This window comes from Antechinus flavipes, chromosome 3 (genome assembly GCF_016432865.1).
Source record: "Antechinus flavipes isolate AdamAnt ecotype Samford, QLD, Australia chromosome 3, AdamAnt_v2, whole genome shotgun sequence".
In the NCBI taxonomy this organism is placed as follows: Eukaryota; Metazoa; Chordata; class Mammalia; order Dasyuromorphia; family Dasyuridae; genus Antechinus; species Antechinus flavipes.
This window is the reverse complement of record NC_067400.1, coordinates 322,745,912-322,769,059: the sequence shown is the minus strand read 5'-3', so window position 1 is coordinate 322,769,059 and position 23,148 is coordinate 322,745,912. Positions and strand designations below refer to the sequence as shown.

At 47.9% G+C, this 23,148-nt stretch overlaps 1 protein-coding gene across 8 annotated transcripts in view; it reads left to right on the top strand.

Annotated features, from left to right (window-relative positions):
- TNK2 (tyrosine kinase non receptor 2) overlaps positions 1-23,148 on the top strand; it is a 41,583-nt gene that overhangs the window by 4,704 nt on the left and 13,731 nt on the right. For 4 of the 8 annotated variants that reach the window (XM_051985515.1, XM_051985516.1, XM_051985514.1 and 1 more), the window contains exons 1-9: positions 5,902-5,919; positions 11,634-11,814; positions 15,255-15,325; positions 16,937-17,158; positions 17,757-17,909; positions 18,719-18,996; positions 19,749-19,875; positions 20,487-20,633; positions 20,802-20,896. In XM_051985515.1, the coding sequence (XP_051841475.1) occupies positions 11,652-11,814; positions 15,255-15,325; positions 16,937-17,158; positions 17,757-17,909; positions 18,719-18,996; positions 19,749-19,875; positions 20,487-20,633; positions 20,802-20,896 (1,256 nt within the window). In that variant the 5' untranslated portion in view covers positions 5,902-5,919; positions 11,634-11,651. Of the gene's footprint in view, positions 1-5,901; positions 5,920-8,168; positions 8,627-11,633; positions 11,815-15,254; positions 15,326-16,936; positions 17,159-17,756; positions 17,910-18,718; positions 18,997-19,748; positions 19,876-20,486; positions 20,634-20,801; positions 20,897-23,148 lie in introns of those variants that run through there. The other 4 variants (XM_051985520.1, XM_051985517.1, XM_051985513.1 and 1 more) reach the window with 3 other exon arrangements.

The following is a 23,148-nucleotide window of genomic DNA, read 5'->3' as shown; positions in this document are numbered from 1 at the left end:
GCAGAAGTTGAGGGATCTGAAAACTCTGGCTGCCCTTATGATGCTGAGTCCTTTTTCCCATTCACTCTGATAACCCCACTTAGGTTACCATGCTACAATCCCAGGGGCTCAGCTGTGGGCAGAGGGTCATTTGGGTGACCTTGGTCTGTGCTTTCTGGGCCTCAGTTTTCTTGTTTCTAAACTGTGGGTGTGAGAGAGGGATCTCTGAGTTTTAACAGTCTTAGGTTTTGTAATGTAGTGCATTTTTCCATCTCACATCTGCTGCTCCTCATATGGGTTCCTTGCAGGAAAAAAGATCATAGATTGTTACCAAGAAATTGATCCCTTCTTCCTCTTTAGAATTCCCAGCCTTTATTAGTTGAATCTGAAATTAGGAAGATCTGAGTTCAGATCCAGCCTCAGGCACTAGCTGCATGATTCTGGAGAAGGCCCTTCTCCTCTGTCTGCCTCAGTTTTCTTATCTGTAAAATGAGGATAATGGTATCTACCTCACAAGGATATGAGCATCAGATGAGATAATCATTGTAAAGTACTTACTATGGTACCTAGCACATAATAAATACTAAATAAAGTTCAGTTAATATTATTCATATTATTATTATCTGTAAATTGAAGATAATGGCATCTACCTCACAGAGTTGAGAGGGCCAAATAAGATAAATTGGTAGAGTGCTTTGCAAAGCTTTCAGCTACTCTTTATTGCCAGCTATTAGCTATTATGTGGAGGGCTGAAGAAGAAAACCAAGCATAATGGAAAGAATTTTAACTTAAATGTGGAAATACCTTTTCAGGAATATACAAACCCCTCAACTAGGCATTTAAGACATGGCAATCCTGTGGCTCTACTTCTTACAGAATTAGTTCCCACTGCTATGTTCCAACCAAACTGAGTTCCTAGCTGAGTCCTCCCCTCTCTGCCCTCCAATAAGCCCACCCTCCATGCCTGGAATTCTCTTCCACCTCATGGCTGTCTCTTGGAGTCCTTCATAGCTTCGCTTGGGTGATACCTTTTTTCATTGGGAGTCCCACCCTCTCTCCTGGCCTCAAACCCCAGGGATGTCTTCCCTGCTGGGACCCAGACAGTACCATCCTGAGAGTCCCCAGCCCCTTGGGACCTGCCCAAAAGAGGGATGTGCATCTGGACTTGCAGTCCTGAGAGACGCCTGGACTTTGGAGGAGGAGCCTGGTATCTCTGCTAGATCCCTAAGCTTACAACCCTTCCCCCGTCCTCTTCCTTGACAGTCCCTCTCTTCCCCCACTCCACTCTGAGGACTCTGGCCTCAACAATGGGCCTCTTGAGTGAGGCCTTCTAGCTGGGAGGAGAGAGGAGAGCCCATGAGAGCCCATCTCTGCTGGAGCCAGCTTGGGGAGGGGAGGCAGGATTTGGGGCATTCATTCAGAAGTAACCCTTCCACCCTAGTAAATGGTAACTTGTAGATTTATGTCTGGGAGTGGCACATTATACATTTGTGTTCTGTCCCTAAGCCCCTTCTGAGCCCATGAGAAGTGTGGGCAGTTGCAGGGTGTCCGGGCTCTTAGTTGTTTAGCTGTTTCAGTTTTTTCTAGCTCTCTGTGACCCCATTTGGGGTTTTCTTGCAGCGGTTTGCCAATTCCTTCTCCGGATCATTTTACAAATGGGGAAACTGAGGCATACAGGGGGAAGTAACTGGCCCATGGTCAGCCAGCTAGTAGGTGTCTGAGGTTGGATTTGAGCTTAGGAGGATGGGTCTTTCTGATTCTGGGTCCAGCATATTGGGCACTGTCACACCCTAGCTGTCCAAGGTACTGGTCTCCAGTATTCTTAGAAGTTTTGTCTCCTCCCTAGCACCCACCCTTGATTTTCTGGGGGAAGGAAAGGTCTTCATTCTGAGTATCTCCACAGGTCTTGTCAACGTGGTTAAGGGACTTACTAATATTGTATATTCAGAATTGGATGGGATTTTTAATCCAACACCCTCATTTTACTGCTGAAGAAACTGAGGCTTAGAGAATAAGCCTAAGATAGTCTAGAGAGTGACAGATGGAATTTGAATTCAGATATTCTGATTCTAAATAGAAACTTTCCCCCCTCTATTCTACTCAGCTGTATCCTTAATAGTTTTTTGAGTGGGCAGAGGGGCTCATTCCAGGAATTTTTTAAGGTATTGAGAAATATCCCTCCTCCCCAAATATAAACAATGTGAATACTGTCTACAGGGTTATTAGAAGCCTATAGCTGTAGGATGTAGGTGAAACAGCTTCAAATATCTTCTAAATGTAGATGGCAGTTGTGAATTCTATTGGGAGTTTTGTCTCCTAGGTGAGAGCTCCCTCCTATCTTCACCTTATTGAATCCTGCCCTTAGACTCCTGCCTACAGTTTCCTGTTTGGAGTGAAGGGGGGAACCTCTTGCTTTGACTCAATCCCTTCTGTAGCATTTCAAGCTTTTCCCCAGAATGAGACAAGTTGGGCAAATCTTTGCCTCTTCCATACCAACCCTTCATGAGGCCCCTTATCCATTCACTAACTTATCTATCCCAACAGAGTCTGGTAGCCTTTGGTGGCTTTTTATCAATGGTATGGTAGCAAGGGGGCATTCTTCCTGTAACCATGGAGAAGGCTGAGAGAAAGCATTTGACCACTGGCCTTGAATCAAATTGATTATGGAACCATAAGAGATTTGTAATAGCCAAGGAGCTGTTATTAAACTTGAAGTTAGGAAAATCAAGGATTGCACTGACATCCCCAAAGGGCTTCTGTCCTCCTATCTCCTTGTCCCTGAAAGACTCCAGCTTTTAGATTAAAAAAAAGGTTTGAGGGGAGGGAATCCCTGAGGCCTACTGGATTTGGTCCTGGTTAATCACTCTTTGCAACTAGAACAGTGGAAAAAATGCCAACAGCTTTCAGTGTAAAGGTAAATAAATCTTCTGCCTCCCTGTAATTGTTCATTTACTTTTGTAATGAAGGCTTATTGGATGGGTATAAGTTCATAGGCCCCTAGGCCTCTAGAGCTGGAAGGGATCTTAAAGCTTATCTTAGCTCACCCCCTCATTTTACAGATGAGGAAATTTGAGGTTTAAAGGGTGAGGCTTGCTCGATGTCGCACCACTAGCAAGTGGTGGCAGGAAATTTAGACATAGATTTCCTGATTTGATGTTCTGTTCTTGCCATAGTATGTTGTCTCTTTGGATGATCTGTCTGCCACTTCCTCTTACTTTCCTCCAAATCATGTTACTGAAGGAAGTATAAATTGAGGATTCAGAATTTTGTGGTAGGTGATGTTGGTTCTGTATCAAGCTTAGCGGGGAGGATCTGATGCAGAAGACTTGTGAGTTCTCTTGCTGCCCGGGGCTTTGTCATAGAAGAGACTTTTTCTTCAAATACCCCACCCCCAGCCATTCATCATTTTGCATGTCTCCACCCCCAGATCTCTGTGTCTTTTGGGTTATAATGTCAGCATTTAGGGCTCTTAGGGAGAACTGGGAGGAGTCCCCTCCTTGGCACTTGAAGTGAAAAGGAATCAGAATCAGAGGGACCTGATTATCCAGAAGCCAGGTGTTCACCATCTGCAGGCTAACTATTCTGAAACACAGAGAGGGTGAGTGCCAGAGGTATGGGTTTAGATAATTATGTTGTGAAGAAGGAGGAAAGGCTCTCCTAATATTTTTAGCTCTTAACTAGGGATCTGTTCCAGACTTGGGAACATTTTGTTGTTCTTCAAGGCCTAGTGGTGAGGAGGTAGAAATTAGACCAGTTTATAGGTTGGCATATATTCCCTAAATTATGGTAGGTTGTTTTGAAAAATCCTCATGTCCGGAAATTGCATAGCTAGTCTACTCCTCTGTGGATTTGTCACTTGAATGCTGCTTCGGGATGTGTGGGGGTGGGGAGGTGGGCCCAGATCCCAGTCATAAGTCACTCCTTTTCTAGCGAGTGTGGAACAAGTAGGGGGCTAGGTGTGAAAGGGGAGAGGGGAGCTCCTGTCACTTCTTGCCGGAGATCTTTTGGATGCTGAAGACATCTTACAGTAGGGGGTGGGAGCTGGGGGCTGGGGGCTGGCAAATTGGTTATAGTTACCACTTTCCCCCTGCAGAGGAGGAATGAGATAGGCCTAGTTTCCTTCGACAAAGTTAGGAATGCCTTGTAATTCCTTGGAATTACAACTCTCCTTGGAATAATTTCTTTATAAGCTGTTTTAGCTGTGGTATGAGAGGTACAAAGGTACAAAACTGTAGGCCTGGTCAGGATTGGAATCTGGGAGTACTGGGCACCTTGTGTGCCATAAATCATCTCCCTCCATCCACTTGGCCTCGGGTTCCAAGATAAGGAGAGATGATTCCCAGTTTGATCATTCCCCAATAAGGCCTTCTCTGAGGTTTTCCTAGGAACACGTATAGGATTGAAGCTTCCTTTGGGCAATGAGGATGAAGGGGGAGGGAGGAAGGAGCTGACTTCCAGAGTAAACTGGGCATTGCTCCTTTGTGTCACTCCATTATCCCCAATCACAGCCCTAAATACCTGCTGAGGAGTCAGTGGATGCTTTAAATGCCAGGGGAATGAGAGTGTGTGTACATGGTGGTTTGGGGCCCTGGGGGATTTAGAGGAGGAGTCTCTAGAAGACGATTTCTTGAATGCTGTAGTAGCCCTGGGGTTGGCCAGCCTAGAGCCACTGCTTCTGGGGATGCAGGTTGGAGCTATGCCAGGCAGAGGGCCTCCTTAGGTAGGCCGGGGTGGGAGCTCTCTCCCATTTCCCCTCCCCTTCCCCTGTCCCCCTTCTCTCCCTCTTTCCTTCTTTCTCTCTCTTCATCTCCACCCCCTTCTCCACTCCTCCCTTCCTTCAACCTGGGTTGTGGACACTGTTTCACTAGGTCCATGCCTTGGGGATGAATTCCTATTCTTCTGTCAAGTCATTTGCTCCTAAGTAGGCAGGGACAGTGGGTTCCCTGTAGGGAAGGTGAAGCATTTGTCTTGTAAGGGGAGGAAGCTGGAAGAGGAACTGAGCTCAGGGAGCCAGATAGCACTCGAGGATAGAAGATGGGGGCCTTGCTTCTCTGCTTGGGGGAGCACTGGCCTTTTGGAAAAAATCTCCTGGGACCCTCCTTGGAAGTAGAAAGCCTTGTGAGTAAGATAAACCGAGGTATTCTGAACGGAATTCTAATGGGGAGTGGGAAAGAAGGTCCAGCCGAGTGTCACTCACTACTGTGCCAAATGTGTCTTGGGAAGAAGAGGTGATCTTGTAGATTCTAGGACCTTACCCTTGAGGGAGCAGAGATAGAACTGGAGACTCTCTTCATATCAGATGGCAGTTAGTGTCCCCAAGTCCAAAGTGAGCCTTTAGCCTCCGAAGGTTTGGTGAGGTCTGAGACCCTTGCAGACTGGGGCTTCTTTGTGAACCTGGGGAAAGGGGCTGACTGTGGGGAGCCTGAGCTTAATGGATAGAGGGGAGGCTTCCTAGGGCAAGGGTTCTTCACCGGGGATCCTTGGACAGGTTTCAAGGGGTCTGTGAACTTGGCTTAGAGGAAAAGTTGCATCTTCATGTTTTGCTGATCATTAGTTTTCTCTGTTAATCAGAGGTGCTTTATTTTATGTATTAAGAACACATTCTTCTTAGCGGGATCTGTAGTTTTCTCCCAGCTGTCAAAGGAGCCTGTGGCATGCAGAAAGGCCAAGGAACCCCTGTCCCAGAGGGGTGCCCTCATCCCTCCCTCCCCCTTCAGGTCTCTGCCTTTTTCCTCTTCCTAAGCTGAGAGCAGGGGGAGGGCCTGTTGGTCTGGAGGGGAGCATGAGCACTGCCGAAGCTGTGTCGCCAGCAGCCGGATGGAAGCTGGGAACGAGGTTAGGGGGAGGGGACAGACAGGACATCGAGGAAGCCAGCCGGCCTCCCCAGGTGGGCCGCAGCAGCCTCCTTCCCAGATGGGTGGTGGGATTTGGGGCCTGAAGGTGAGAGGGGGAAGGAGGGAGGGAGAATGGCGGCCTTAAGCCCCGCTCAGGGATGGGCCCCGAGAGCCCATGATGGTGCTTTTAGGAATAACCTGGGAGGTGCTGTGGGGAGGAAAGGTACGGGGTTGGCTTCCTGCCTGCTGGGGAAGATGCTCCTGGCAGAAAGGGAAAGACGGCCTGGCCAGGCCGGGGCTTTCGGCTCTTTCTGTTCTGGCCCCAGTTGCCTGCCTCCCGGACTTTGGGCCCCAAACCTTGCACCCTCCCTGCCATTTGGGCCCCACTGGGGCAGTCTGTCCCTGGTTTGCTAGTGTTGGGGAGGGTCAGGAGATGCACCTTGGGGTGGAGGAGGGGAGCGATAAGTGGGCAGAGCCGCAGGTGAGCCCTTTCCCTTCCCCCTCATCCCCACCTTTCCCCGGGGCATGTGGGGAGCTGAGGCCGGACACCGATGAGAAAGCTGCACTTTTTGGGCTCTGTCCGGAGGCCTGAGAATTTCCATGGGAACAGAGATAAGGGAGGCCCTTGGGGGAGGGGAGCTCGCATCCTGCCTGTTTCCTCACCTGCCGAGGTCACCTGTGGGGTAATTGCGCTGTAGCCCTCGGCAGGGGGCGGATGGGACGGAGACCCCGCGGGCGCTGCTCTCCGTCCTGAACAGAGGCCTGGGGGGAAGCTGGCTCCGGGTGCCTTCTCCCTTTGGAGACCGCTGGCTTGGTGTTTTCTCCCAGAGCCTGCAGGGGGCAGCGGCCACCTGGAGAAGTCAGCGCAAGGCTGGGCTGGAGGAAAATGGAGGCCCGGGCTCCCAGTGGGAGCCGCGGGGTCCCTGCGTGGGCTGGGGTTTCTGGCCCGGGAAGGCCTGCGAGGGCGGCGGGGGAAGGCAGGGAAGCGCACCCAGCGAGGCTGGCTTCGGCTTCTGACCCGGCCTTAACCCTTCCTTGGCCAGCCTGCCCATCTCTCGCACTGACCCAGAAATCCCTTGGGTCGGGTACAAACCGGTAGTTTTGGAGCCCATTTTAGAAGGTGGCGAGCCCTTTGTTGTGGAGGGATTAAGTGTGACTCTTCCCCTTCGCCCCCCCACCTCCAGATGCTTGACCCAGAGTAATTTTGTGCTTTGAGGTTAGATGGGAACGGAAAGAAGCCGTGAGTGGTGGGGACGGGGTGAAGGGAACTTCCCTAAGGGGAACGGGGATGTTGGAGCTGAGGGAGAGAGCCACAGGGAACGGTTGTCCACCCTTTGAGGGGCTCCCTCAGAGGAGAGCCCACGATCTAAGGATCCAGCTCAGCAAACCTCCCCCCTCCCAGCGGCTCTGGTACCCGGCCTTCCCCAGCCAGCTGGTGCCCCTTACAGCTGTTAGCCAGCTGGGCTGGGACAAGGGAGCTGTGTGTTCCATTCAAGTGGGGCTCCCTGGGTCTGGCCGAGGGAGAGGGGAGGTGGCGGAGGGTGGGAGAACTCTTCCTGCAGCTGTCAGGTGTGTCTAGCGAGGGCCGAGTTGGGGGTGGAAGCATCTCTTAGTCCCTTCTCAAAGCTGGAGTGGGGAAGGGGGCCGGCAGAATTGGGAAGAACCAGAAGCCTGCAGGTGTTTGCCCCTGACACTGTGGGGGTGGGGAACAGGGAAATGGCAGAAGTCTTCAGGAAGGGAATTTGTGGTAGGGGGAGGAGGATGTTTGTTGGTGAGGGAGTCTAGTTGTTGAGTGCTAAAGACAGGGTTTCCCTTTTGAGGTGGGGAAGGAGAAGTCCCCTTGTCCCCCCACCCCCACCTCATCTCTTGACTGGGCTGTCCCAGCTCTGCCTCCTGGCTGGCCGCCAACCCCCTATTTCCGTCGGGCACCAGGGCAACGGGGACACATGGAGCCTGAGCCAGGATCCATACAGCTAAGTTTAGGGGAATAGAAGGGTCTCTGAGGAGCTTACCTTAAGGGGAGAGGGTATTACCTGAACCTTGGAGTCTGAGAAAGGGGCAATGAAGTTCTCTGCTTCAGGGCTACTCAACCACGGAACTGAAAGATTCAGTTTCTTTGGGACCTGACGTTACCCTTCCTTTCTCTCCTTCCCTCCCCCCACTTTGTCCCCACCCTCATCTAAGGGGTTGTCTGGAAGAGTGGGGGCTGGGATGGGAGGCAGGAGACAGGGGGCCTTGTGTACAGTGAGAGAGGGAGGGGGAGCATGGGTGACTGGGAGGTCCAGAGGAAGCACACACTCTCCTCCCCCACCCCCTCACCCCCATTCTCACTGCCCTCTTGGCTACAGTTCAGAGAGGTCTTTTCTCAGCCAATGCCAGAGCTACTCAGCCTGGGAGGGGAGCTACGGAGGAGTGGGAGAGACAGACCCAGAGACAGCCTGAGCAGGACAGCCAGCTGACCAGCCCTGTTCCCCAGACAGCTCCGAAAGTGTTCAGAAGCAGGGACGGGGAAGGAGAACAACAGACCCTCCCTTCTGTGAAGTAGCTTTTGGAAAGTGGGAATGTTGGGGGCTCTTGAAGGACAACCCCTAGTTACTTTGTCTTTGGTGGAGAGCCTTGGGTTTAGGGGCCAGGAAGCTCCCACATCTTGTAGCTCTCATCAGCTCAGGGTCCTGTAGTCCCAGTGACCTCATATAACTCTTGGGTTTTTGAGGGTGAGGGGGTTAAAGCCAGCCTCAGAGATGCTTCGACGGTTCCCTGGTCTGGAGTTTTCCTTCCCTTTCCTGACGCGACTTCGACTACGTCTTTATACCGTGAGTAGGGGGACAACAGGGGAAATGTAAGCACAGTCCCCAATAGTATATATACATATATAGCCTTTGAGCAGTGGCAAGTAGAAAGGACTTGGGAATTTTAGGTTCTAGTGTCAAGATTGTGGGGGAATGGGGACTCTGATCTGAGGGGTTTCTTGCCCCTAAGACCCTTTTTTCCAACCTCTCTAATACTGGTTTTCCTCAATGGTTATAGGGAGTTGGATTGGAGGGTGTTATTAGAAAGAGGTAATAGGGGTGTGTGTGTGTGTGTGTGTATGTAAAAACATGTTTTGCATTAAGATGTGTACCCATAGATGTATTTGCATATAACTGAGATCTCATGAAAGTGTTAGCTTTTAGGGAGTGGAGATGTTCTCTCTCAACACAGACCCTTTTGTATCCTAGAGTTCCATTCCCCTTCTCCTCCATCTCTGTATACAAGTTCCTCAGGGAGGTTGAGAAGTCATTCCGAGCTCTCTTGTGCTACTCTCCTAGCTTCATCCCACCAGCCTTGATCTGTCTTCCTGTAAGACTTCCTGCAGCCTTCTGCAAGAGGCTCTCCCAGGTTCCCCCTTTTTGCTAGGTTTTTTTGAGATTACCTTCTGCCTATATGAGCCACCTTCTGTCAACTCTGTATCATCTTAAAAATATATTGTTGCCTGCGTATTATCTCCCTGTTAGAATGTGAGCTCTTTGGTGGGTGGGATTGGTGTTCTCTGCCTTTCTTTGTATCCCAGAGCTTAGTATAATGTCTTTTACATAGTAACTGATTAATAAATGCTTGTTGATTGACTGATTGAAAGGAGTACCTCCTTTGGCTTCTGACCAAGGCTTTGTAGCCTTTCTCAGCAGCTGCTGTCCTCCCCGCTTCTTGCCTCTATCCCCAAAGAGAGCTACATTGTCAGGGACTGTGGGAAAGGGGAGGTGGCGAGCCCGGGAGGGCTTTGCTGTTCCAGCTGGGACAGAGGAGGGGTGCTGTGTCTGTTAGCAGCTGGGAACATGGCATACTAGAGACAGAGCTGGACCAGGGGAGTCCAGCTATTCCCTAATAGATTTGCTATGACAGACAGTGATGATGGGAATGTTGGCCAGCATGGAATCAAAGAATTCCAGAGTTGAAAGTTAGTGATTGTCCAGTCAGTGCCCACATCTTAGAGGAGGAAACTGCAGATTATACTTGGAAATGAAGTGATTCTTCTTACATTTTATTGGTACCATTTGTTCTTTTATATCAACCATTTCCCAACATAGTGACCTCTCCCCTCCCTGGAATAAAGAAAAACAATTAAGCAAAGCAACATTCTACCCCACTAGGGTTGCCTTTCTCTACTAAAAGTATGTTTTATCTCTTCTCTGAATCCAAGGTGGGCTGTGGCAGTGAATCTGAATTCAGCTGCCTTTTAGTGGTTTTCTTTTTAGTATTGTATAATTAGTTTATTTAATATGGCTTAGCAATATAATTTAATATATATAATCATTTAATATTACAATATAGCATATATAACATGTAATTTACACATTTTTTCTAATCTAATATTTTATATAATTAGTATTGTCTCTTATTTCTGCTATCTTTGTTTTGGGTAGGGTCATGCAGATCCTTCCATGGATCTAAGAGTTCCTTGTATTTCTTGCTTATTATCCAATAATTTTCCATTTTATTCATATATCATAGTTTGTTCAGCTCTTCTTCAGTCAATGAACGTCTGATTTGTTTTCAAGTTTTTGAGGTTTTTTTGCTATCACAAAAATGGGTGCTGTGAAGATTTGGGCATATGTGGGACCATTCTCTCTTTGGGTCTCCTTTGGATGCCATGTCCAGTCATGATATGGCTGAATCAAAAAAGCATAGAAATGTTAAACTGACTTTTCCATCAGTGGTGCACATCAAATTAGTGGCACAATTGGGATGACAATCCAAGTCTCTTTGCTGTTGCTCCATTAGTATCATTTTGGAAATATTTGACATTTGGGGGAGAGGGAACAGTATTAGTAGGAAAGTTAAGAACTTTGGGGTCCAAGGCTAGTGGACATGGGTTCAGGTTCATTCATAAGACCACAGAAATAACACGTTCTGCAACTATAAAATGGATTTAAATTATAAACTGGATATGATTGTCCAGTGAGCTGATGCATGCAAAGTGCTTTGTAAACCTTAAAATGTTATACTAATGTCAGTGTTGTTTTTGGTAGACAGCCAGATTTTGACCCAGGGGTCTAGTATTTTATCTCAGATAGAGGTCAGGTGTTCGCTGCTGATATATGATGTCACTGACTGATTTTTATCTTGGTAACCCTAATCATGCATGGGTGATAATCTTAGATAACTGTAGTAGAGAATCAAACTCCCCTCATTGTGTATAATATTGGCCTTTGGAATTTGGCTTGGCTTTCCCAAACTTTATTCTCACATTCCTCCCTCTGGTGTGAGAAACGTCATTCTCGGGATAGGGTAGAAAAGAGACTTGGGGGAGTACAACTCCTATGTAACAGAGAGCTAACTCTCCTCCCACTGAAAACCAGGGACTTGTTGCATTTCTCCTCTGGGACGCTGGGAAGATCCTTTGAATACTCAAGAAGTGAGAAAACAGCCAGTCACTGTTCCTGCTCCCACAGGCTTGGGTCTTCCCAAGTTCGGTAAAAAGGGAAAGATGCTTGAGGAATTTGGAGACATGGTAGTTGGTTAGGGAGTAGGGATAACTCCCACTAAGGGTGCTGGAATTAGGTTCTGGTGAGTCAGGGACCCTTGAGGGGCCCTAGAAAGATGGGTAAAGTCACTTCTGTAGTAGGGAAGAAGTAGGCCCCTTATTTACCTGTTCCTCTGGAAAGCTGTAGTGTCTGGGGATGTGAAGATGAGGGGTGACATGTACTGTCCATGAGGTCTGCCCGGGCCATTCAAAGAGCCAGAGTGAGTCGGGTGGGGAGAGAATCCTTCCATTCTTCCCTGCTCCCTTTTCTTCTCGAGTCCTGATTCACTGATCCTGATCCCTGTTCTTCTTCGCCACAGAGACTGGAAGGAAGCAGTATGCAGACAGAGGAGGGCACTGGTTGGTTGCTTGAGCTATTGGCTGAAGTACAGCTTCAGCAGTACTTCCTTCGCCTCCGAGATGACCTCAACATCACCCGCCTGTCCCATTTTGAGTATGTCAAGAATGAAGACCTGGAGAAGATTGGCATGGGCCGACCTGGTAGGGAATCTCTTTTTCTTTTCTTTTTTTTCCCCTCCATTGAGGCACCTGAAGATAAGTGACTTGCCCAAGGTCACACAGCCAGGAAGTGTTACATGTCTGAGACCAAATTTGAACTCAGGTCCTCCTGACTTCCGGCTGGTGCTCTATCCACTGTACCACCTAGCAGCCTCTGACTGTTTTTCTTGACAGTGGTTTGTTTTCCATTCTCTGGTCATATTTCCCAAGTACTCTTTGCCCTCAGAACTGATAATTTTTCAGCCTGGTTCCCTTCTGTTTGTTGTGGGGGGATCTCAGGAAAACTGTCTGTGATTGGGAACTCTGTCAGTGCCACCCAGGAGAAACTAAGTTCCTAGCTAGGCAATCAAGCACCTTCTTCGGTAGGTTTGGAGAGTACTATGAAGACAAAAGCAAAATTGCCTGCCTTTAAGGTGCTTACGTTCTAATAAGAGATTAGAATGCCCCTTTCCTAATTTAGCCTTGTCACCACCCTGGTACAGGTCCTGTCCCCTCCCATCTGGAATATTGCAGTAGCCTTCTGCCTCAAGTATCTCCATATTCCGGTCCATGCTCTGTTCAGCTGTCATAGTAATCTTCCAAAGGTTCAGGTCATACCTTGTCCCCAAGTCTCCCATTTGATAAACTCCGATGACTCCCTCCTACCTCAGAGATCAAATGTAAAATCTTCGGTTTGACTTTTAAAGCCCTTCGTAATTTGGCCACTTCCTTCCTTTCCTATTTTCTTACATTTTATTCCCTTATGTACTCCACGGTCCAGTGACAATGATCTCCTTGCTGTTCCTAGCATAGGACACTCATCTCCTTACTCCAGACATTTCCACTGGCTTTCCCCCATGTATGAATGCTCTCCCACCTCTCTCTATCTCCTGGATTTCAAGTTTCCTTCAAGTCCTAGCTAAAATTCCACCTTGTACAGGACTCCTTTCTCCATCACTATAAAAATGTCCTCTGTTGATTATTGCCAACTTTATGCGTGTCTTGTTTGTCCATAGTTGTTTTCTTGGTGTGTCTACCATTACCTCATGAGCCCTTTGGGGCTGTTTTTTGCCTCTCTTTGTATCCCTGTTACTGGCTCATGACAGGCTTTTCATAAATGCTTATTGACTTGGCTAGGAGAGATAGCCTAGTGACTTGAGGTACGGTCTTTACAGATAAAAGAAGCACAAAATTTGGAAGTCTTTGGAGGTCATGGCAACCAGCATATACTTATGCATCTATATAAGTGTAACTGATTTATAGTAACCTTGAGTTAATAGGGTATCTCATATAAGATGGCTAGAGTCAGATCATGTGGTAGTTTTGGCTGCAGGAACAATCTCGTCACCCAAGAGAGGAGGAAGTTTTAGTGCTTAAATCATGTCCCATCAAGGGATTATCTAGCCTGCATTTCTTAGGGAAAGGAATCCATTTTCTCCCAGAGAAGCACGTTCTACTCTGGGTCAGCTTTCCTTGTTAGGATGCTTTTTCCTTATTTCAAGTTGAAATGTGTTGCTCTGCAACCCTTTCTATCCCTTTGTTTTAGCTCTGTCGTCTTGGGTTAGTCAGATTGTATCCCTAATGCTTAGCACTGTGCCTGGCACATTGTTGAGGCGGTTTCAGTTGTGCCCAACTTTTTGTGACCCAATTTGGAGTTTTCTTGACAAAGACACTGGAGTGATTTGTCATATCGTTTTCCAGCTTGTTTTACAGAGGAGGAAGCTGAGGCAAACAGGGTTAAATGACTTTACCAGGGTCACATAGCTAGGGAATAATCTTAGGTCAGATTTGAAGATGAATTTCCTGACTCAAGTCCTGACCTTGTATATGCTTTGCCACATAGTAGGTGCTCAGTCAGTGTTGATTGGATTGAATTAAATGAAAGAGACTAAATCTAAGCCCAGTTTCACATGAGAATCTTCTAGAGTTATTGCCCCAAGCTTGGTCCCTTTGTATTTAGTATGTGCCTAGTTGGTATTTGTTAATTGGTTGGTTTGTGATGAATGTGCTTGCTTTGCAAAATTAAAATCTCTGTATCAAGCATAAGTGTTGTCCAGGATGGGGTGGTCTTCTCAATTAAAAAAATATATGGTTTGTGTTTGCTTCAAACCTTTTTAAAGTTCATTAGCCTATTTTCTATCTTTAAATATGATATAACCATGCCTTTCTTTAATTCAAACTCTTGGAGGACTTCAGAGTCAGGGGTGGATGTGGTGTGAGTGTGGGGTGTATGGTTAAGGGGGTGTGGGTATCTAGGTATGTCTAGGATTAGGGGAGGTTAGAAGTAAGGCCTTGTATTGGGGCTGACTCTCAGGCAGGAAATGAAAGCATAGCCAGTTGATAAATCCTTCAATCTGACAGCAACTCTCCCTGATTCTGGGGAGAGGACATGTTGGTGGCATTCAGCCTGTGTGCCAAAGAAATCAGTCCATGTGCTTTGCTTGGTATGTGTGCAGAGGGTGCTGAGCCCTTGCTGTAGATGATTGGGCTGAAGGTGTAGTTTCCTCACGATATTCCCCACATGGGACATAAAAAAAAATAGACTTCTAATTTAGCTGTTTGGGTCATTTTAAAAAAAATGATTTGCTTCTTTGACTTAAAAGTGAAGTGAAGAAATCTAAAACTTGATTAAACAGATTTATTTGACATTATGATGTAAATGAGACAATATGGGGTCATGAATCAGTACTAGTGGTTAATAAGGGACCTTGGGTTCGAATTCTATTTTACTAGCTAAATGACTTTGACCAAGTCACTTAACCTACCTTTCTCCTATTCTTGGAGACACACATGCACACACATCATTATTTTAATTGTTAGATTCTGATTTTACATAATTTTAGGATTTGAATATTTCCCCCTCACTTCTCTACCCATTGAGCCATGTATTGTAACAAAGGTTTTTAAAAGGAGTTTTAAAATGCAGTTTAAAAAACCCCAATATCAACAGGTTGGTTTTATTTGATAGTATATTCATTATTCCATACTTATGGTCTCCCACCTCTGCAGATCAGAAGGAGAGGTGCATTTTCAACTTTTCTCTGGAGCTACACTTAGTCATTATAATTTCAAAGTGTTCAGTTTCATTTTTTGGTCCTTTCTGTTATATGTTGTTGCCTATTTTCCTCTTTTATAAAATTATTGATGATTTTTCTTCCAGTGCTCTCTTTGTTATTTTTATAATACAAGACAGTTTCCAAGGGAAGGGCAGTGGGGACTTCACAGCAGCCCTTGCTATGGGAATCTCTGTCTAGTCCTTGCCCATTCCTTCCCTTTACTATTTTTTGGTTATGCATATCCCGTTTTCTGGGATGCTATGCCTGAAGACTTTGCTGCTAGGCATGATGGAGAGGAGGGTTAGAGAGAGTCATTTTCCTCCTTACCTCCTGCCGCATCTCTTGTAGTATGCAGGACTCTTTGACACTGGTAATAATTCCTTGCAGGTCAGCGGCGGCTGTGGGAGGCTGTGAAACGGAGAAAAGCAATGTGTAAGCGAAAGTCTTGGATGAGCAAGGTGAGTGCGATGAACTGTGGCAGTGGAGGGGTTTGGATGTGTAGGGGGAAGAGCAGAGTCCTCAGTCTTTCTTCATCCCAATGGCAAGAGTCAGTCAAGTACTGGGAACCATATGACCTCTGGGTAGAAGATTTCTTATGTACCTCATTCCCCCCTTCAATTCCAGAAACCTAGGAAGTTTTCAATGTAATATTTTTCTTAAAAATATCTTTCTCCCTTTTTTTTCTTTCTTAGGTTTTTGTGCTTTCATTCTTCTTAGTCCCTAGGGGAGCTTCTGCTGCCTTAAGTAAATGTATCTCCCTTAACTGCCTCCTCCCCAGCTTTCCCCCTGCCCTGACCCCCAGCTGCCATCTTAGCTGAACTTAGAATTCATCCGTTCTTTGGACCTTTGCTTGTTGTCCTAAAAGACAGTGAGAAAGGAAATTTGTGTAGGCCTGTGTTCTGCTATTAGAAAAGTCTCTGGCCTTCCCTCTGTATCTCTGTCCTGTGGCATCAGGAGAGCTTTTCCTGGATTTGGCAGCAGCAATTTCCTGGATGGCCCTACAGCAAAGGACCCACTTGAGAGTCTGATAAGGGGCAGCTGCACCAGACCACGTGGTCTCCTTTAGTGGATGCTGCCCTGGCCCCCTGCCCAGACTGAAGGGAGAAGGAGGGAGTGTTGAGGAGAGAAATGAGAAGAATAGAGAAGAGAAGGTTGTGTGAGAAGGAAAGTAGTGAGGACTAGGCCCAAATACTGACTAACGAGAGAAGGCAGAGCCTGTGCTTGGCTCTTGGAGTGGGGTGGCCTGTTTGCCAATCTCAAGGAGGTCTCACTGGGCTGGTGTGGGATGGGAACTGGTGCTAGGATAATAGGGTAGGCTGCTTCTAAGGGGGGCAATCTGCAGCCTGAAGTGCACCAGCTGGGTGCACATGAGCAAAGACTAGGATAACTAGGATTCCGTTTTCTTGGGAGTGTGGTTTTCCCTTTACCCACTTGATTTCCTGCAGACACTTTTGCCCCTCCTTTGCTTCTCTAAGATCAAATTTTTTTGGTGCTCTCTTCTGAGTCTGCGTCTCAGCTTCAAGATACTATCTCAGCCTTAGTGGGCTGTCCTGAGTGTTTCAAACACTGCATTCCGCTACTCCTCCCCCCTCCCCCCCCAAACACTCACACTCCCAACCTCCCAAACTAAAATTATCTTCTCCCCTGGGCAGGACAAGGGACAGAGTGACTCCCTGGGGATGGGACTGTAGATAGGCAGCACCAAGTGGCTATCAGAAGGAAGAAGCCAGAGCTAAAATTAGAAGGGGAGGTAGAGAGGGCCCCTCACTGCTGGAGAAGGGGTTAGGGTCAAGGGAGGCCCCTGTATCTTTCCTGGCTCTGATTCCATGCTGGGATGCCATAAACAAGTAGTTGCAGTGCTTGTAAAGTGGCCAGGGAAGGACAGAAAACTGCTTTGGACTGCCTGGACCATTCCATTAACTCCCTTCCCCCTTCATGACCATGCCCCACTGGGACCCTAAATTTCCTAAGGAGTCCTGTTCCTCCCAGCTCTACCCAGAGCCAAACTTCTTTAGTCTGGAGCACATTACTCTTGCTTCTCTCTAACTCCTTTTTTTCCTGTCTTCCAGGTGTTCAGTGGTAAGCGCTTAGATGCAGATTTTTCCACTCCCCAGTCACAGAATACCTTCAGAAAGACATCACCTATCCCAGGGGCTTCAGTGGGGGAGGGATCCCTGCAGAGTCTCACTTGTCTTATTGGGGAAAAAGACCTGAGCTTGTTTGAGAAGCTGGGAGATGGCTCCTTTGGAGTTGTACGCAGAGGAGAGTGGGACGCTCCCTCAGGGAAGAAGGTGAGCCGAACTTACTTTCTGGATTTCCTGAGCAGATCAAAAAGGAGAGGAGGAGAAGAATGAGGGCAAAGGAGGGTTCTTCTGAGGTCCATACACTTGGAGAGAAAAAATAAATTATATCTCTATTCCAATATAATTTGCTTCCTTTGTAATCCTATGTATTTTATTTAATAATGTTTTTCTGAGAAATCCATAGGTTTCCAGATTGCAGAGAATTATACAAAAAAAAAAAAAAAACAAAACCTTAAGAACCTCTGAATTAAAACAAATACCTTGTTTATACCTTGGGTCAGGAAGGGATAATGGGTGGTAGCAAAGAGCAGGTTTATCCAGTAGCAACTCTCCCTTTCTCTGAAGACCGTGTATTTGCCTTTGCTGGACACTACTGGATTGGGGATAGATAATGGATCAAGGGAAAAGTCAGAAAATGGTAGCTTTTGAGATTCGTGCTGAGATTTAACTAGACTTGATTAATATTTAAACTTGAAGATTCTCCAAGAACTGACTGTCAGACTGACGGCCAGTCGTGCATGTTCATGGCCATTGCCTTCTCTGGTATCCACTTCCCAGCTCCTTGTGATCTCTCTCTTCTGGACAGGTGAGCGTGGCTGTCAAATGCCTGAAGCCTGACGTCCTGAGCCAGCCCGAGGCCATGGATGATTTCATCCGGGAGGTCAATGCCATGCACTCCTTGGACCATCGGAACCTAATCCGACTGTATGGGGTAGTCCTTACCCCACCTATGAAAATGGTGAGTGGGGCCTGGGGCAAGAGGGAGGAGGGAGGAGGAACACGGGCCACTGTCTTCTGTCAGCTTTCTTCCAGTCAGCCTGGCATGGCATCCTCTTCCTTTCCTCCCCGCCCTCGTTGCATGAGTGATGAGGCTCCCTCCTCTCTCTCCCCTCCCTCCCCCATAATAATGCTACAGATTTTATACCTCGGGGATGGGGAGAAGGACAAAGTAGAAAATTCTGACACAGATATCATCTTCCAGAAGAGTGTGGGATTATTTGTAACCCAAGGAGCCCACATGGGTTGTCACCTCTGCTCCCTCTGAATTTCTTGGTGTAACTCACACCCCTTTGTGAGGAAGCCTCCATGGGAAGGCTGAGGCTTTAATTTTGCAAGCTTGGACTTTCTAATCTAAATCTCCCTGAACTTGCTGAACAAATATTTATTAAGCACCTACTGTCTGCCGGGTGTTATCGTAGGTTCTGAGGAAATAAGTAATGAATAATCTCTATGTTCTAGTGAAGAAAACCTCTGAGAGGCCTGGGTGGGAAGGTCTGAGACTGAGGGATGAGCCGGGGAAAATCAGAGACTTGGAGCTAAAAGGGACTTCAGGAGTCTAGTCAGTCAGTCAGCTGCTGGTTGATCTAGCTCATCCTGGCTATTTTGTAGATGAGGAAACCAAGGCCCAGTTGTCAGCACAGTTTGAGGAGAGGAGACCATCAGGGAGCCCTCGTGGGGCGGCGGGAGAGGAGGGCTGAGATGGTTCTGGGGCTGATGGCCAGCACTCTTTCCCTGACTGCCCTCTCCCTTGCTGCTCTGCTGCTTCAGGTTACTGAGCTGGCCCCGCTGGGGTCTCTGCTGGACCGGCTGCGCAAACACCAGGGTCACTTCCTCCTGGGCACTCTGAGCCGCTACGCCGTGCAAGTGGCCGAAGGGATGGGCTATTTAGAGGCCAAACGCTTCATCCACCGAGACCTGGCGGCCCGGAACCTGCTGCTGGCCACTCGAGACCTGGTCAAAATCGGGGACTTTGGACTGATGAGGGCTCTGCCCCAGAATGACGACCACTATGTCATGCAAGAGCATCGAAAGGTTCCCTTTGCCTGGTGAGGGAGGGAGCGGGGGCCTACGGCTCTCAGTTGTGCTTCCCCCATGCTGGGCCCTTTGCTGCTCACCCATCATAGCCCTTGGTCCTTCTTAGTCTGGTGCCTCTTTGAGACTGTCCTGCCTGTCTTTCCAGACAGGCCGGTGGCATTGGAGATAGAGGGCTGGATTTGGAATTAGTAAGGCCTGAGTTCGAATCTTGCCTCAGATACATATAGCTGTGTGACTGTGGGCAGGCAGTTTCAGCTCCCTCATCTGTAAAATACAGATAATGATAGCACTTGCCACAAGGGATTGTTAAGCTCAAATGAGATAATGCACACAAAGTACTTTGCAAAACTTAGAAATATAAATGCCAGCTATAAAAGTATTTTTTATATTATATTTAATATATTGATAGTTACATGGAGTATTATTATTTCTCCTCTTCACATGCCCTTTGCGTGTGTCTACCCTGAATTGCTCTGATCTGATCCCAGTCCTGCCTATTCTTCCTAATTGAGGGGAGCCATCTTCCCAAGAAATCATTTGCCCATCTTGGGTCTCTGGTAGCCAGAGAGGACCACAGAAGAGGACCAAGCTTATTTGACTTAATTTCTCTGGTCTCTGGAGTCTTGGTTCAGAAAGACCATCAGGCCACTTTGTTACGTCTCCTGTAGCTCACTTTGCCTGTTTTAGGAGCAGATGAGATGCTGCAGGCAATGCACATAATTAAGCTGCTAATTGTTCCTTGCCTGGCTCTACCTTCCACCAGGTGTGCCCCCGAGAGCCTGAAGACCCGGACTTTCTCCCATGCCAGTGACACCTGGATGTTTGGAGTGACCCTATGGGAGATGTTTACCTATGGCCAGGAGCCCTGGATTGGCCTCAATGGAAGCCAGGTGAGACTCGAGCTGATTGTGTTCTCTTCTGCCCTTCCCAATTCACGGAATGGACCTGGGACAATCTTGCCAATTAGCTGGATTCCTCTTCTGGTCTTCTGGGTACGGATATCTGGATACCGAGAAAAACAGATGAGGCTGGGGATAGCTTTAAAAATCAATAAGCATTTATTAAGCACCTACTATTTGTCAGGCAGTTTGCTAAGTGCTGGGGATACAAAAGGCAGTCCTTGCCCTCAAGGAGCTTACAGACAAATTATACTAGGCAAACTTATAACCTGGATCAAGAGAAGTCATTAACAGAGAGAAAGCACTGGAATTAAGCTGCCTTTCAATGCATTTTCTTCCCTTGCCATCTGCTAATCTCTACACCTGAGTGACCTTGGTAAGGATAGCTGATCATGGGGAGATGGGTGATATGTGGCTATTTCTCCCAAGTCCCATGCTTTACAGCCCCTGCCTGGATTTTCTCTGGTCCCAGATGATTCAAGTTTCGCCTCACTAGAGGGAGGAGTGATCAAATCATCCTTTTATTGGGAGATGGGGTGGAAGATTTAGGAGGAAGATGGGGTCTTTACTTATATCCAGAGCTTGTCCTTCCCCTCCTCCAGATCTTGCACAAAATTGACAAAGAGGGAGAGAGGCTGCCTCGACCCGAAGACTGTCCCCGAGATATCTACAACGTCATGGTGCAGTGCTGGGCCCACAAACCTGAGGACAGACCCACCTTCGTAGCCTTGCGAGACTTCCTGCTGGAGGTAAGGGGTCTGGGAGGCAGGAGTTGGGGCCTGGGACAGTAGGAGCCGAGGGTGCTTTTGGGAAGCCTGGTAGGACTGGGGAAGGAGGCTGCTCTGGAGTCGGTATGAAGGAAGCTGAGGGGGGGCTTGACCTGTCCTTGAGCACTGCCCCCCGACCGTGTCCCACAGGCTCAGCCTACAGACATGAGGGCCCTGCAGGACTTTGAGGAGCCGGACAAACTGCACATACAGATGAACGACGTCATCACGGTCATCGAGGGAAGGTATGGGCAGCGGTGGTCCCTGGGGCATGTTGTGGAAGGCTGAGAGAGCCAGCTCTGCTCCTGTGCTGAGGTTTGTAGGAGAGGAGAAAGTTGGATCTGGAGTAAGAAGACTTGGATTTCAGTGCCAGCTCTGACTCTCAACACCTGCGTGCCCTGAGGCAAAAAGAGAAGTCTGCTTTTTATCCTCCTCAGACATCCCAAGTGCGGCGCAGTGAGATGGCAGGGGGGGGGAGGGGGGGAGAGCCTGGGGTCGGGGGAGACTTTCCTGAGATCAGTCTGGCTCAGATACTAGCTGTGGGATTCTGGGCAAGCCACTTAACTCTGTGTGCCTCAGTTTGCTCATCTGTAAGGCTGGTGATTCGCCTTTAAGACTTAGACCCAAGGAGGTGAGGTCCCCCTTAATTTCAGCATGGAAATCAGCAATATCTCTTACCAGTAACCTCCCTTATTGTTGGCCCCTCCCTGATCCTTCCTATTGATTCCCACTGATCCCCTCAGATCTTTCTGAGGGTTACTTTCCTGAATAATCTGTGCCCCCCAGTAGGACTTAGAAGGCTTCATTGCTTTCCCTGTCTCTCTTTTAATTCTTACCATGCAGCACATCTAAGTTCATCTGATACCTCTGGATTCTCCCATCCAAGCTTTCCCAATGAACAGATCAGTCCCCAGGGACTCTTCCAAGTAGTCTTTGCCTTCCTCCCGCCCACACGCAACCCTGCCTTACCTATCCCCACCCCTGGGGCTTTTAGGCTGCTCCCTCCCTTGACCTGACCCTGAGTGACTGCTGCTGCTCCACCCTCCACGTGCCTCTGCCTCCAGGTACCTCCTGAGTCACTGGTTTCTTTTCCCTCCAGCCCCAGCAATGCCAGTGTATGTTCCATGTACTGAAGGATCAGATGGCCCCACCTGCTGTTATCTGATACCTTGGAAGCTGAAACTGGTTTGGGCAGGGGGTAGCTTCAGGGTTAAGGAGAGAGGTGAGGCAGGAAACCCCCCCATAAAATTCTCTTCCCTATGCTTCCTGCCCCCTCCAGGCTTTCTAAGGCAGGTGGCTTTAATTCTCTCCCCATAGCTATATCTCCCATTCTGTTGTGTTACAGAGGAAGAGAATTTTCTCCCAAAATGTGTTTTCTTGGGGTTTCTGTTGTTTTGTTTTTCGTCAAGCCTGACTCCTCTTTGACCCCCTTTGAGGTTTTCTTGGCAAAGATAGTGGAGAGGTTTGTCATTTCTTCCTCCAGCTCATTTTACAGATGAGGAAACTGAGGAAAACAGGGTTAAATGAGTTAGCTAGGGTCAAATAGCTAGTAATTGTTCAAGGTCAGATTTGAACTCAGGAAGATGAGACTTCCTAGTTCCAGAGCAGGGATTCACTCCATTTCGCCATCTAGTTGCCTTTGGGAGGGTAAAAAGTATGACCCAGCCAGGGCCTCCTGGGGCAGGCTGGGAGGAATTGTCTGGGCGCCTGCTAGTTCATGCAGGAACACGTGCGTCTGGGATCTCCTGAATTGTTGAGATTTCCTCAGCGGGCCGTGGGAGGAAGAGGCTGCAGCTGCCGAGGTCCTCTCCCAGAGGAACGAGGCCAGTGATACCTGCCCCACTGTGGGCTGGCTGCTTCTGGGCATTCTCAGGATGTCGGCAGGATTCTCAGCACCAAGTGATACTTACTATGAGGGTGATGGATGAATCTCCTCTTAGAGCAGGGAGGGCTGGGCATCCTGGTCCCTGAGGACCCTAAGGACATGTGGCAAGAAGAGAGGAGAGAGAAAAGGGGGAGGGTGTATAGATTGGGAAAAAATGAGGTAGGGCTGGAGGGTAGGGGTGGTACAGGAGATTAGGTTCTAGGGAGGGAGGACCAGAGCTAGGACCTGTTCCTACCATCACCATTGTCATGATCTATTTTCTGCCTGGGTTTACATTCAGCAATGTGATTGGGATAGATCTGTTCAGAAATATGAAATTGTGAACTTGACCATAAAGCTTGGAGATACTAAAAAAGATACAGGTGCTAAGAAACCCCTTGGGCTACCATCTATATGCCATTACTGACATATAGTACTTTCTGGATGCCTTGATCATCAGCCTGATAGGATTCTCTTCCTATATGTGGATGGATGATTTTCTTTTCTGCTCCCTATAACACCAGAACTCTCCTTTACCTTTTCTTCCTGGGTTCCTCTCAATCCTCTTCCAGTATAGGAGATTCTAAATCTTACTAGATTCACTTAAATAGAAAATGGTAGTTTTGATTATTG